The sequence below is a fragment of the Budorcas taxicolor genome, chromosome 1 (assembly GCF_023091745.1).
Source record: "Budorcas taxicolor isolate Tak-1 chromosome 1, Takin1.1, whole genome shotgun sequence".
Lineage (NCBI taxonomy): Eukaryota > Metazoa > Chordata > Mammalia > Artiodactyla > Bovidae > Budorcas > Budorcas taxicolor.
The window spans coordinates 49356177-49371032 of record NC_068910.1 but is presented as its reverse complement, the minus strand read 5'-3'; the positions used below and the strand labels follow the sequence as shown (position 1 = coordinate 49371032).

The following is a 14856-nucleotide window of genomic DNA, read 5'->3' as shown; positions in this document are numbered from 1 at the left end:
ATAATTCCTTCGAACATGCTGTGCACCTTTACATGCATCTCTTCCCAGCACCCACTGCTCTGGAGTACCACAAGGTAGCAGGCAGCTCCATTCTTGGGATTAAAATCTCAGCCAAAGGCTGCTGGGGCAGAGGTTACAGCCAATGCGTCCCAGGGAAGGCGGGCCTGCTTTCTGAGTAGCCTCTAGTCAGCTTTGGCTTTGCATGTTTCCAGTCCTCCTGCAGAGCTGGTGGGCAGGGACAGTCACAGTGGGCACACTGTCTGGCTGAAGTCCACAACTGCTCAATGCCTCTGGCATTGTTGGAAATCAGGGGTGCAGGCAGCAGGGACCCAAAACAACCCTGGGTGGTTTTCAGCCAAAACACAGGCCTGGAAAAATGAGAAGTCAGTTCCTGTTTCCAGCTTCAGAAACAGAGCACGATAGAGGAAAAAGGATTTGCACAATTAGTTCAGATCAAATGAGGACCTGTTGAACCTTTGCCCCACAGGCAAGCTGAACTTTCTAGAGGTTCAGAGTCTCTCATTTTTCAGTATTCAAGTGCTTCTGGGTCCTGGCCTTAGCTGCAAGTAGAAAAGTTAATACACTGCAGAAGGAGCCATGTCTGCAAAGCTCCCCCGCTCTGCTGGGTGTCAGGAATGAGTCTCTGGTGGGCGTTCCTGCCTCTTGGCGTTTTTCATCACGTTCTTTAGACATGAGGCATTGGTGGAATATATTTGCAAATCAACACAGATTTGCCTCTGTTCATGGCTCTATTTTTAACCATGTAGTTTATTTACTTTCTCCTCAGACGCACAGTGAGAATGTCCATGGACCAAGCCCTGTCCTAGGGGATGAAGGAGAAAACAGGGCTCACTTGATCCTGTTGTCAGACCCTGGAGGCCTCCTTGTGAGGTGTTAACAGCCCCCAACGAAGCCCTCAGTTAAACAAATGAGTCAACCTCTGATCTTTCCAGGAACATAAAACAGCACTCATTTAAATGAACCCACTCTTGACCTGGGTGGCAGCTCACTACCTTTCTAAACTAATACAGTTAAGCTGAAAATAGGTTAATTGCTATCTATTTAGACTTGGTACCATAAATCTTACAATATTGTGTTTAGGCAAGTGAGCAACTTCTAGAATCTCATCTAAAATCCGTTATTTTTCTGGGAATTTAAATGAGCCTGGGGTTTATTGACACAGACAAAGTTGAAAACATCACTACACACTGAGCTGGAATTCTTCATCACATCTTACACAGCCACCATTTGAAATCTAAAGAAAAAGGCTATTCGTGTAAGGACTCAATTTTTAATACCTAATTGCTAGTAATTTCGGTAGTCTGAAAATCTTTATTTCTTTAATTTGTTACAGAGTGGGGCTTAGAATGCCAAACATATAATTCACTTATATTGTCATAATCTTTTTCAGTTCACAAAATGTTTTTCAAATGACAAAATAGAACATGTATAATTTTATAATCCTAGGACTTCCCTTGTGGCTCAGACGGTAAAGCGTCTGCCTACAATGCAGGAGACCCGGGTTCGATCCCTGGGTCGGGAAGCTCCTCTGGAGAAGGAAATGGCAATCCACTCCAGTACTCTTGCCTGGAAAATCCCATGGATGGAGGAGCGTGGTAGGCTACAGTCCATGGGGTCGCAAAGAGTCGGACACGACTGAGCGACTTCACTAATTTTATAATCCAGTTTAAAAAACTGAAATCAAAGCTACCATGGTCTTCCTACTCATTTTAGAAGTATAATCCCTAGTACACTGTATACATAACTTACTGATTTGACCTAAGATGACCAGACATTACTGGGAATGTCTGCTTAGAAAGTACAGATCTGGCTGTGTCCATTTACAAGAGACAGAAAGAGCAGTTCCAGAAGTGAAGCATTTGGTCGGGGACCCTGAGGGAAGCCAGGTTCTAGATCCAATAGAGGCAGATGTTTGAGCTCTAGATTCAGTACAGACAGATGTTTGAGCTCCTAGGATAGCGGTGACCCTGCATTGGGATGACAGATTTCATGCTTTCCTCTTTCAGAATCATGTCTCCAACCTCCTTTGTGTATGGCGAGTCTGTGGACGCATCCAGCTTCATTCAACTGGATGACCTGGAGTGTCATTTCCAACCCCTCAACGTCACTCTTCAGGTACCCACCCATGGAGACCTTCTCTGTCACTGGGTACCAAGGGAGGGGCCCATGGGATGTGCCTCCTATGAAAAGCAACCAAAGGGCCAGGCTCTTTCTAAGAGAAACTCTTCCCAGCCTGAATGTGTGTGTGTTTTCTGTAACCACACACAGAAACAGTCCCTTTGCTGCCTGGCACTCTGCTGTGTACCCCCTCTGCTTTTCAGTATTTGGAGGGAGAAAGGCATGATGAATGCCAACCTTCCCCAGCAGACCTTTGGACCCGGCTTGCATCCCCACCTAGATGGTCCACAGAGGACCCCTTCCAGTTCTCCATCATCCTTCACATTGTGGGCAGGGCAGCCTCAAGGATTTGTCATGTCCTCTTGATCCTGGAGGCTTCTCCAGGGGCTCAGCGGTAAAGAATCCACCTGCAATGCATTAGATGCAGGAGACATGAGTTCAGTCCCTATGTCAGGAAGAGCCCCTGGAGGAGAGCATGGCAACCCACTCCAGTCCTCTTGCCTGGAGAATCCCGTGGACAGAGGACCCTGGCGGGCTGCCGTCCATGCGGTCGCAGAGTCGGACATGACTTAAGTGACTGAGCACACACGCACACTTAATCCTGGGTTTCTCCTTGCTGACTTAGCCAGGTACCAACACCTCCCACAAAGGAACAGCCTTCCAAAGTGGGGTTTTACAAGAGCACAGCAGTGTGAATGAAGGGAACTCCCCCTGGCAGGGGAAACAGGCTGCTCCCCAAAGAGCAGGGCTGGCTCTCCTTATCATATAAGCACTGTGTCCAGCAGGTACACTCGGTATGGACTGTGAACACTGTGAAGGACATTGTCCTTCTCTAAACCGAGGGTGGAAAAACTTTTTCTGCAAAGGGCCAGAGGGTAAGTATTTAGGCTTTGTAGGCCATCCAGTCTCCACAGCAGCTGTGCAACTAGGCTTCTGTAGTGCAGAAGCAGCCAGGAACCATGCACAGGACAAAACTGTGGCTGTGCACACTGACATTTGAATTTCATATCTTATTTACATGATATAAAATTGCTTACCTGGTAGCTCAGGTGATAAAGAATCTACCTGCAATGCAGGAGGCCCTGGTTCGATTCCTGGGTCAGGAACATCCCCTGGAGAAGGGATAGGCTATCCACGCCAGTATTTTGGGGCTTCTCTGATGGCACAGACAGTAAAGAATCCACCTACAATGTGGGAAACCTGGGTTCAATCCTTGAGTTGGGAAGATCCCCTGGAGGAGTGCATGGCAACCCACTCCAGTATTATTGGGCTTCCTTGGTTGCTCAGATGGTAAAGAATCTGCCTACAACACAGGAGACCTGGGTTCGATCCCTGGTTCAGAAAGACCTCCTGGAGGAGGGCAGGGCATTCTTGCCTGGAGAATCCCCTGCACAGAGGAGCCTGGTGGGCTACAGTCCATGGGGTCGCAAAGAGCTGGACATGACTGAGCAACTAAGCACAGCACAGCACACATCATTTTCACATATTGGGACATATTCATCTTCTGTTTTTTTCCCAAACATTTAAAAACATAAAACCGTCTCAGCTCACAGGATATACAAAAGCAGGTGGACCAGGTCTGGCGAGCGAGCCATCATTTGCTGATTCCTTCTCTGAGAACAGACCCCAAGGTCAGCACTGTTCAACAGGAGGGTCTTTGAACATAAAACTAGGGGGACTGAGCATCATCCAGACATTCTCCTTAATTGACAAATGTGGGACATGTAGGCCCAAGAGGAGAGGACATGCTGCAGGGTGGAGAGCTGGGAGCTGCTGGGCTGGGGCCAAGGTTAGGCGTGTGTTACCTGGGACACCTCTGTATAGCTCAGCAGCTATCAGGAGCTGGGGGTGAAGTGATGGAGCCAGTGTACCGTAATCCACATCCCACGTCTTTCTAGCTCTAGCTCCAGCTCCCAGAGCTCTCTCCTGCCTTCCCTCCATTCTTCCCTATGGAGAAGATGGTTTCTCGGTCTGGCATCCACTGCTATGGCCAAATAATTATTATTTTCTTTCCTGTGGCCTCTCCTAGGTGGACCAAGGGGATGACAAATAATGACAGGGTGAGGGTCCAGAGAAAGAGACAGTAACATATTTGCAGTGTCTTGCAAACAGTGGTCTCCCTCTTGCCAAAGCTTTCTCCCAGGCAGGAGACCTCCAAAGTCATGATGGATAACACACATCCCAGCTCAGACAGGAGGGACCTCCCAGCCAGCTAAGCCCCTGCTGTCACACTCTATGCTTGATTTACAGGGGAAAAGGGAAAGATGGGGTCACCCTTGCTTTCAAGACCTTTAGAGTGATTGCTGGAAATAGGACCTCTGTGGTTTTGAATTCCTTCTCACAGTTAGTTTCTTTTTCTCCATTGCATTTTGCAGTTGGACAGAAAACAGATAAAGGCCAGATGAAGTGATTTCATTTTACTGATGCATGTGTGCTCAGTCATGTCCAACTCTTTGCGACCCTATTGATTGGAACCCAGTGACCCTATGGACTGGAACCCCCTGGGCTCCTCTGTCCATGGGATTTTCCAGCAAGAATACTGGAGTAGGTTGCCATTTTCTCCACCAGGTTATCTTCTCAATGCAAGGATTGAATCCCCATCTCCTGTGTCTCCTGCATTTCAGGTACAATCTTTACCACTTGAGCCATCGGGGAAGCCACTTTTAGTTTCAGTTACTTAGCTATAGTTTTGGAGGTGTCTTACAATAAAAGATACAGTCAGGTAAATTATTTAGAAGGGTTCAAATGACACACATCATGTAATGAAGAGGGTATTTGCAGAAATTAATACAACGTTGTAAATAACTATACTTCGATAAAATAAAATTTTATTATTTTTTATTAGAGTATAGTTGCTTTACAGTGTTCTATCAGTTTTTACTGTACAACAAAGTGAATCAGCTATATGTATACTTACATCCCCTCTTTCTTGGATTTCCTTCTCATTTAGGTCACCATAGAGCATTCAGTAGAGTTCCCTGTGCCATACAGTTGGTTCTTATTAGCTATCTTTTTTATGTTACTATCAATAGTGTATATATGTCAATCCCAATCTCCCAGTTCCTCCCAACCCCCCACCTTTTCCCCCTTGGTATCCATACATTTTTTTCTCTATGTCTGTGTCTCTACTTCTGCTTTGCAAATAAGATCATCTATACTATTTTTCTAGATGCCATATATATATATATATATACTTTAATATATGATATTTATTTTTGTTTCTGACTTACTTCATTCTGTATTACAGTCTCTAGGTCCATCCACGTCTCTATAAGTAATGTTGATAGGAGAAGGCAAAAAGGAACAGAAGTTATATGAAAAGATATTTTAAAAATATACAAAATGTTCTCTTCTTCCTCTTTTAAAAAAAGGAAAGAAAGAAATCTGAGAGCCTGCGGTTACATCATGTTTCTCTGAAGGCACTTTTACAGGGAGCTTTAAGTTTTTGTATTCAGGCAAAGAGTTTTCTTCTGACCTGACATAGGATACAGGCTAGGGAATCAGGGCCCTGGGAGTGAGTGACTGCCATGACCCGAAGATTCTCCTCCTAATTATCAGTTGCCTGAGGAAGTACATAGCATTCTGTTCAGGATTAAGGAAATTGGCTGAGTCTGAAAGATGGATAGTGTGTGTCACTGATGGAAAGGAAATCTTCTTGGGTTAGCAAAGCTGACAGTTTCCTTACAATTCTCTGACAACTTGTTTTCTGGTATAATTGTCATGATTCTGACTGTCCTGCAGGAAAGCCACTGACCAGCTTGATGGTGATAGTCATCCAAAGAAAGGTGGAGATAGTAGAGAATAGGGTCAGGAAAATGGATAGAAAGTGTTAGTCGTTCAGTTGTGTCAACTCTTTGCGACCTCATGGACTGTAGCCTCTTTCTGTGAAATTCTCCAGGCAGAAATACTGGAGTAGGTTGCCATGCCCTTCTCCAGGGGATCCTCCTGACCCAAAGATCAAAGCCAGTTCTCCTTCATTGCAGGCAGATTCTTTACTGTCTGAACCATCAGGGAAGCGTTATTCTGGCAACATCTCTCCTGAAAAAAGGCACAAGACTTTCCATACAAAGAGATTTTTTTTCTGGGTCTTTTCAAAGCTAATATTCAACAAGCTATGTCATTGTTTAAAGATTCTTCTGCAAGTGCTGATGGGAGAAAGGCAGAGACACTGGTCTTAGAATTGGTTTCAAAGTTTCATCAGAGTTTTTTTCTTTACAGACATAAAAATTTATTGACCATCAATAGTTGTTTTTTTTAATCAAATCAAAAATTTCCCTCATTTGAAAAATGATGATGAAAAATAATGCAGATGTTACACAGGAACGTTTGCAGAGAGTCAAACATTAAGACATTTGTTAAAAATATGGTAATACAAGCTTTCCATCTGTCTGGTTCTGGTGGATGAACTAATGCAAAACAAAATCAACTTCTTTTTCCTCACTCATGCTTAAATTGTAATTTCCCAGACAGGTCAATAGGTTTTCCTTTCAATGCTGTGCTCTCACGTTTCACTTCAAATTAACGATTGCCATTGTGGTTGGATAGTCCTTCCTTTTCTTGCGCCTTAGGGTTGTTGTTATGGGTGAATTGTGTTCTTTTTGAATCAAGAGTTGGCAGCAACTACTCATCCACTTGATGGTTTTTTGTGTCTGTTGTCTGAAGCAAAACCCACTATTGCAAAAAACAAAAAAACAAAAAACACAAAGACAAGTTTTCTAGGGAAGAGCTGGCTGGAGGTAGACCCTTGTATATTCTGCCAAGTGTGAAGATCTGCTAACTTGTCCAACCCATCGCTGGGCTCTGCCCTGCTGACCTCAGCTTCAGAGATGCCCTGAATCCTCTCTCTAATCCCCAGGCCACTCCTCTCTTTTGCCCTTACCTGTCTTTTTAAAAATAAAATAACATCTTTATCGAGTTACCACTGACATACCTTAGAGTTCACTTGTTTAAAGTGTACAGTGCAATGACTTTCCCACTGGGCAACTTTCTCCATAATCTAATTTTAGAACACTTTTTTTCACCCGCATAAAGAAACTCCATGCCCATTAGCAGTCACTCCTTATATTAGTCTCCTATTGCTGCTGTAACAAATTACTACAGACTTTGTGCCAAGGTTATTTTATCTTACAGTTTTGGAGGACAGAAGTCTGCAAGGGTTTCACTGGTCTATAAAAGCAAGGTGTCAGCAAGGCTGTGTTCCTTTCTGGGGAAGAATCTGTTTCTTTCTTCTGTGGTGATTCTCCTCCTCTGGAGGCTGCTGCATTCTTTGGCTTATGCCCCCTTCATCTTCAAAGCCAGCAATGACTGGTTGCATCTTTTTGACAGTACATTTCCCTGTTTCTGACTCTGTCTCCCACTTCCCTATATAAGGACCCTTGTCATTACATTGCACCCACCTGGATAATCCAAGATCATCTCTTGATTTTAAAGTCAGCTTCTTAGCAACCTGAAATCCCCCTGGCCATGTAATATAACATACAGTTTCCATGGATTAGGACAGGGACATCTTTGGGAAGCCATTCTTCCTCCTGCCACACTCCTCATTCCTCCTACGCCCCAGCACTAGCAACCACTAATCTACTGTCTGTCTTTATACATATGCCCATCTTTTTTACTCTCCTTCATCTTCCACTTCTTCCTTGAGTTTCATGTCAGTCTCTGCTCCATCTCCTTTCTCTCATGGGTCTTTTACTGGCTGCCATCTTTTCTCTCACTTCTCAAGAGATGATGGGCTGCGGGAGACAAAAAAAATGGGGAGGACTGTGTGGGGGATTAGATTATAATGTAGGGGTAAAGATTATAGGACCAAATGCTGGGACAAAAAAGATGTGCACAGGTGTCATCCCACAGTATTAGCAAGTGGTAAGCAGCAGCTTAGCAGCAGCAAGTTAAAAGTTGCTTTCAACAGAGAAACCAAATCAGCTAGATAGTGTAGTAAAAAAGAGCCCATTCTGTAAGTGAGATCATTTGGTTTGGGGATAACCCACTTTGTCTTTGAGAGTCTCAGTTACCTCCAACTGTAAAAGGAATGGAGTTGGACCAGATCAGTGGTTCTCAAAGTATGTTTTCTGGGCCAGCAACATCAGCATCTCCTGAGAAATTTAGAAAGGCAAGTCCAGGACTTCCTTGGCTGTCCAGTGGTTAGGACTCTGAGCTTCCAACTGCCAGGGGCCTGGGTTTGATCCCTGATTGGGGAACTAAGATCCCACATGCCATGTGACATGGCCAAAATAAAAAAGATATTCAAACTCTTCAGCTCCCACCCCACCCTAACCAGACCTACCACTGCAGAAACTCTGGATGTGACCTTGCTCCAGTCTAGGTTTTAAGAAGACCATTTGATTATTCTGATATGTGTTAAAAGTTTGAGAACTATTAATCTAGATTATTTCTAAACTCTCACCCATGTAACAGTCTATGAGTAAATTTCTAGGTCAAAATAAGTATAATTGTTAGCAGCAGAAGATGAAAATGCTAACGGGGGGAATAAGGTAACTTGAAGTTTGTGGGGTTTTAATGCACATTAGAAAGATTTCTGTGTCATTGAAATCTCCCATCATTTGATATTTCACTTCAAGTCATGACCTTTTAGATCCTAAACCCTAGTATCTCTGTGTATCATTTCAAAGGATTTTAGAATATATAATGTAGACATGAAATGAAGATCTCTATTTCTATTAAAACATGCTATGTGTGTGTCACACCCACAGGTCTATAACACTGGGCCAAGCACCCTTCCTGGGTCATCCGTCAGCATCTCCTTCCCCAATCGACTGTCACCTGGTGGAGCAGAGATGTTTCACGTGCAGGAGATGGTGGTGAGTTCTCATTTGTTTTCACGGTTGCTTTGAGACTTGAGCCAGCCCATTCATATTTTGCGTTCCACCCAAGAGCCCAGAAAGGTCAACTTATTCTAACCTATGGAAACATACCTGGAAAAGCTGGGAAACCTGCAAGTTCTGAACTTCTACATTGAGACAGTTTGGTTCATACCATAAGAAGACCTTTTCGGGGATGGCCAAGGGCTGTTTATGAACCTGACTTCTGGGATAGACTTCGCCAGCTCCTGGAGCCTCCACAGTTATTTGCAGTCTTGTATGTATCTGAATGTATGTTTCTAAAGGGAAGATTCACCAGCACTCATAAAGATTCTCATAGGGCCACTGATGCCTGGAGGGCGAAGGATTCATACATAAGACATAAGTGTAGGTGGAAACTCAAGTTCATATGCAGAATATGCAACTCTGCTTGATCCTAAGTCAACTGTGGATGATTTTTGTCTCAACAATGATCATTCCTCCCACCTTCTTGGCTTCTAGGACATCACATTTGCTTGGTGTCTCCCTTCTCACTGGCTTTCTGCTCATCTTCCCAGTTCCTACAGGGCCCAAGGGCCTTTTTTTTCTACACTCGGTCTCATAAATCTCCCCAAGACTCATGGTTTTATATTCAGTCTGTGCTGATGACACTAGTTGTTTTTCTCCAGCCCACATATCTCCCATGAATCAGAGACTTTGATAGTTAGCTACCTTCAGGCCATCCCTACCTGGATGCCTATCAGTAATCTGAACCAGTAACCAAACTCTCAATGGTACCCCTCCAAACCTGCTTCCCTCCATGACCTTCTGCATCTCAGCAAATGGCTGCTCAATCCTTTCAGTGGTGTGGGTCACCCTTAACACGTTTTCTCACACTTCACATCTGAGCCATCAGCACACTTGATGTTTCTACCTTCCCCCCAAATCACAATGTAACAATTTTTGACCCCTCTACCATCAGCACCCTGGTCCAAGGCACTGTCATCTGTCACCTGGTTTATTGCAATGGCCTCTTCACATAGGTCACTTCTCCTGTCCTACCCCCCTGCTGTCTGTCTGTGCCCCAGCAGCAGAGCTGGGCTTCCAAAATGTAAGTCAGGTCATGTCACTCCTCTGCTCAAAACCCTCCAATAGCTCACCTATGCCCCGAATTCTTCCAGCACCTCAGCCAGCTTCACAGCCTGTCTCTTGCCCATCTCTGACCTCTCCCCCTCTTCCTCTTCTCTCTGCCCCCGTCATCCTGCCTCCATGCTGGTCCTAGAGCATAGAAGACACTCTCCCACCTCCTGAATTTTGCTTGGATCTTCTGCTACCCAGCACACCTTTCCCCAGAGAGTCACATGACCTCTGCCTTCACCTCCTTCTGGTACTTGCTCAAATATCACATCCTCAGACAGGCCCTCCCTGACCAACCTGTGTCCCAGAACCTCTCACCCACCCTTCCACCATCACCCTCATCACCAGCTGGCACACCCTTTATTTCCATATTTGACCAGTTTATCTTCCTCCTGGCCCCTACAGTGTAAGGACAGGACTTTTATCTGCTCGCTCCTCTTATCTCTAGGGACTCCAATACACAATACTTAGAGTATAATATGTGTTCAGTAAATATTTGATATTTGTGGACTGAAAAAAGTTCATGCTATGAAAAATCATTTACTCTTTCCACATGAATTCAGGAGAAGTTTCATGCTGATAAAAAAATCACCTCAGTGCTCCTAAGAGTCTGGAGTGGGGAGCGTGCGTGATGCTCGGGAGAGTCACTGCATAAGGAGAGGGCATGGGGTCCACGTTGAGGGCGTTGTTGAATCCCTTACATGGGAATGTGAGGGACAGCTAGCCAGACAGATGGATGGTCTCTCTGTGGATAGCTTGAAAATGGGGGCAGCAAGGCCCATGGCATGTGACACACCTGAGCCCACAGGAGGCTCCAAAAGCAGGATGTGATAGAGATGACGGTTTCCCGCATTGCTGTCCTCTTGGATCACGTGGGCTGAAACCCTGGGCCACAGGAAATGGTGAATGCAGGATAGGTGCCCCTATCAGCCATCACCACCCCTCACAGTTTTCCACTCCTGCTCCATGAAGTGCCTGTGCCTCGGAGCACTGCTGAAACAGTGGAAGAGCCCCCAGTGTCTTGCACCTACTGCAACCATGGTTTGAACTTAGCATGAGGTTCCCACTGCCCACGTGCTCCCGTCTGCTGCCTGACATACTGTTAACCTCGCCAACCACTCCACCTTTTCTCCGTGTCTGGAGGATACTCTCCTCACAGAGCATGTGCTGTGAGCTGTTCATATGAACATCAGTTAGGTTGTAGAGAAGATTGCTCCCTCATGGACAAAATTATTTACTGAAAGGAACAGGAAATGTAATTCACTGTGATTCTGAAAGTATCTCAGAACCAAGTACATACCCTTTTCTCTTTTTTTTAAGAAAATTTTCCCTCTTTTAGAATTTCTTTATTATTGTTTTTGTCTGTGCTAGGTCTTCATTGCTGCACGCGCTTTTCCTTAGTTGTTGGTGGATGGAGATTACTCTCTGATTGCGAGGCACAGGCTTCTCATTGTGGTGACTTCTCTTGTTGCAGAGCGTGGACTCTAGGGCACAGGCTTCAGTACCTGCAACTCCCAGGCTCTAGAGCACAGGCTCCGTAGATGTGGCGCTTGGGTTTAGTTGCTCTGTGGCATGTGGAATCTTCCTGGATCAGGGATTGAACCCTTATCTCCTGCATTGGCAGGCAGATTCTTTACCGCTGAGCCACCACGGAAGCCCTGTTTTTCTCTTTACTAATCATCTGACCAAGTAAGAGCTACTCCAATTTGGAACGCATTTAGCTGGCTTGGCAGGAAGGCATGAGAAGTGGTTTTTCTGAAGATTTGCAGAACTGCCTGACTGATCATCCGCTGAATGGGCTCTCAAAAACCCCAAGTCCTATGAGCTCCCTGCATTCCATTCTCTGAGTTCTCAGAAGTAGACCCTTTCGATTTTCAAAACTGTACTGAGAATTTTCAGAAGTATGTAGCAGAATTCTCAAGGACAGCCAAGCCATTGGTTGGATACATCAGCCTGTGTTCAGAGGCCCATGCTGTTTGTGTGGTGTGGAAAATCAGGCTTGCCAGCAGATCTCAACTAAGCAAGTAGTGAAGCACTGTGTTCGCATGGATAGTCATTACTAGAGACCAGTGTGATGATGAGAGTAGAAAAATGTGTCCCAGGCAGGGCCATAGGTGGGGTGACAGCCCAGGCCTGTGGGGTCAGCCAGCATGCCCACCCTCAGCAGGAAGATGGATACCAAGGGTGCTGCTGAAGGGAGAGAAACAATCTGAGTGTCCCCTGCAGTGTGGGGAGGGATGGCAGGTACACCCTCCCTCCAGTGCCAGTTATCTGTCCTTGGGCTTCAATTGGCTGAAGAGGTAACTGGCTCCTGGCTGCCCAGGGGCCTGTCCAAGGCTAGGGAATGCTGGTGGCTGAGAGTGGGGTCTGGAGGGGATGCCCGCAGGCCTTAGGGGTACTTCTTGGAGAACATAGGAAACAAGTACTGGTTTCTCCTAATAGAAGTGAGACTGACTTGTACCAAGCCTTCAAATTCCCAGAATGAGAAGCCTGCTCTATCCAAAGTCCTGCAGGGCCAGAATGAGCCCACTGGGCTCTGCTGAGCATGGGCAGGGCCAAGGCTGGGAAGCTGGCTGAGCTGCAGGATGCCCTTGTTCTTGGCCTTTTAGGCTTTACAGCAGAAAGTGTGCTGCCCAGTGGCCTCTGAAACAGTACCTGGGACTCCTTCCTGCCTCATCACTGCATCCATCATGCACCAGCTTTTACTTTTTCTAGTCTCAATGACGTGCCAGGTCCTGATAAGAGGAATAAATCATGCAACACAGGCAGAAATTCAGTCTAGCAGGAGACAGATCTGTGAAATACAGTTGCAGCGCTGTGTACCAAATGCGGTCATGGAGGCATGGCCAGACCCAGGGATGTCCAGAGGTACAGAGCCCACCAGGGAGAGGGGACGAAACATGCGTCACAAAGCAGGCTTTTGGAGCCAGGCCTTAGGGGATGTGTAGGTGTTCACCAGGAGAGCATGTGGGACAAGAACATTGCAGACAAAGGGAACGGTCAGCGTATGAAGGAGTACAGTGGAGGTGGTACCCGGTTCTCCATTCTTTCTGCCCACCTCTTCCGTGCATGTGTGCTAAGTCGCTTCAGTCATGTCCAACTCTGAAACTCTGTGGACCGCAGCCCACTAGGCTCCTCTGTCCATGGGGTTCTCCAGGCAAGAAGAGTGAGTAGGTTGCTGTGCCCTCCTCCAGGGGATCTTCCTGACTCGGGGGTGGCACTTGAGTCTCTTATAGCTCCTGCACTGGTACGCAGGCTCTTTACCACTAGTGCCACCTGGGAAGCCCACCCACCTCTTATACATACACTCGAAGGTTACTGCTCTCTGCGTCTTCTGTGGGCATACAGCAGATGGCTGTCTTGGCAGTATGACAGTGAGTCCTAAGCCCTGTCATTTCCTGTGATAGTTGGCGAGGTTTAAGGTGCATCACTCCTAGGATGCATCATGTGTATGGCTCGTGTGCCCACACCTTCATTTCTCTGGCCTAGGATTGGGGAAGGCCAGGCCCCCTGCTACTAGAGGCTGTCTAACCACATGCTGTGGGTATTGCCCACAAATGACTGGGCTGCTGCAGGGGGCAGTGGTTTCTGTGGGCCCGACTGCCCATGTGAGGCAAGCCACAGGCAGTCACTCCTGCAAGAAGGTTCCTGTGTAGACTGAGGATACAGCTTCTCTCACACAGCTAGACGGGAACTGGCCTGGAAAATGTAACGACCTCTCCTTGTTGTGGACCTCCTGCAAGGATGAGCCTTTCAGCAGAGCCCTTGAGTACAGGCCTAAGACAGGGCCAAGGCAGCACGTGTGCCACAAGCTTTATGGCTCATGAAGGCAAGACCATTTGAACTTGAGTGGAATCCTGCTCCAAAGTTAAATTTATTCACATGGGATGAAGGTTCAAGGGAAGGGATAGGAGTTGTCTCAGGACTCAAACATCAAGTTGTTGAAGTTTAAAACCTGTCTATGAGCAACTATATAACCGTGGAGGAGAAGAAGGCTTTGGCATTTGGCTGTTAATATGCAGGAAGAAAAATGTCATGAATGATGGCTTGCAGAGTGCAAAGGTGGAACTTTATTCCGGGTAAAAGCCCTGGGTCTTTCAAAGAACTCTGATATTAGTCTAGAAGAAACATGAAATAAATGCCATGCCTTTCTTTCTTCCTTCTGAAAAGGTTTATCTCTTTGGCTTGTTCTGTCCGTGCTGTTGGGCAGTGATTCTAAAGAACTGACCTGATTTCTGGGAAGTAAAATAGTGTGTGAATGAAGGATAATTTTCCAAGGAGACATATCAATAACTTTGCCATAAGGTACAGTATCCATTAGAATACCATTATAACCACCCTTCCAGTGCATGTACACCAGACAAGGCTGCCCATGATCTAATTTTTGCCAAAATGAGTCAGTTGATATCAGAACTTTAATTGTTTTGTGATGAGGATGTCCATATCCCTCTGAAGAAAAGATGCACCTGATATATCAGTGACCATGCAGTAGCTTAAATTTAGAAATGGAGGACTGAATTGTTTTCCCCCAGGATGATCTCAGGAAAACATATCTGCTTAATGAAAGTGGTGTGAGACCCTCAAATCTGTTACATTTAATCAAAGGCTGAAGAGTAAAAAAAATTTCTGAATAACTGATGAAAGATGAACTCAACTTACTGCTGTCCCTAGGATTTAGTAGTCTTTTTATGTGCTGTTAAATTTAATCTACACAGCAGCTCCATAAGATAAGGTGATTATCCCAAGTTAAGAAACCAAGATTCAAAGATTTGCCCAACATTGC

At 45.7% G+C, this 14856-nt stretch overlaps 1 protein-coding gene across 1 annotated transcript in view; it reads left to right on the top strand.

Moving 5' to 3' along the window:
• ITGA9 (integrin subunit alpha 9) overlaps positions 1-14856 on the top strand; it is a 367242-nt gene that overhangs the window by 289389 nt on the left and 62997 nt on the right. Inside the window, exons 22-23 of the mRNA XM_052639038.1 lie at positions 2028-2136; positions 8850-8957. Coding sequence (XP_052494998.1) covers positions 2028-2136; positions 8850-8957 — 217 coding nt within the window. The remainder of the gene's footprint in view (positions 1-2027; positions 2137-8849; positions 8958-14856) is intronic.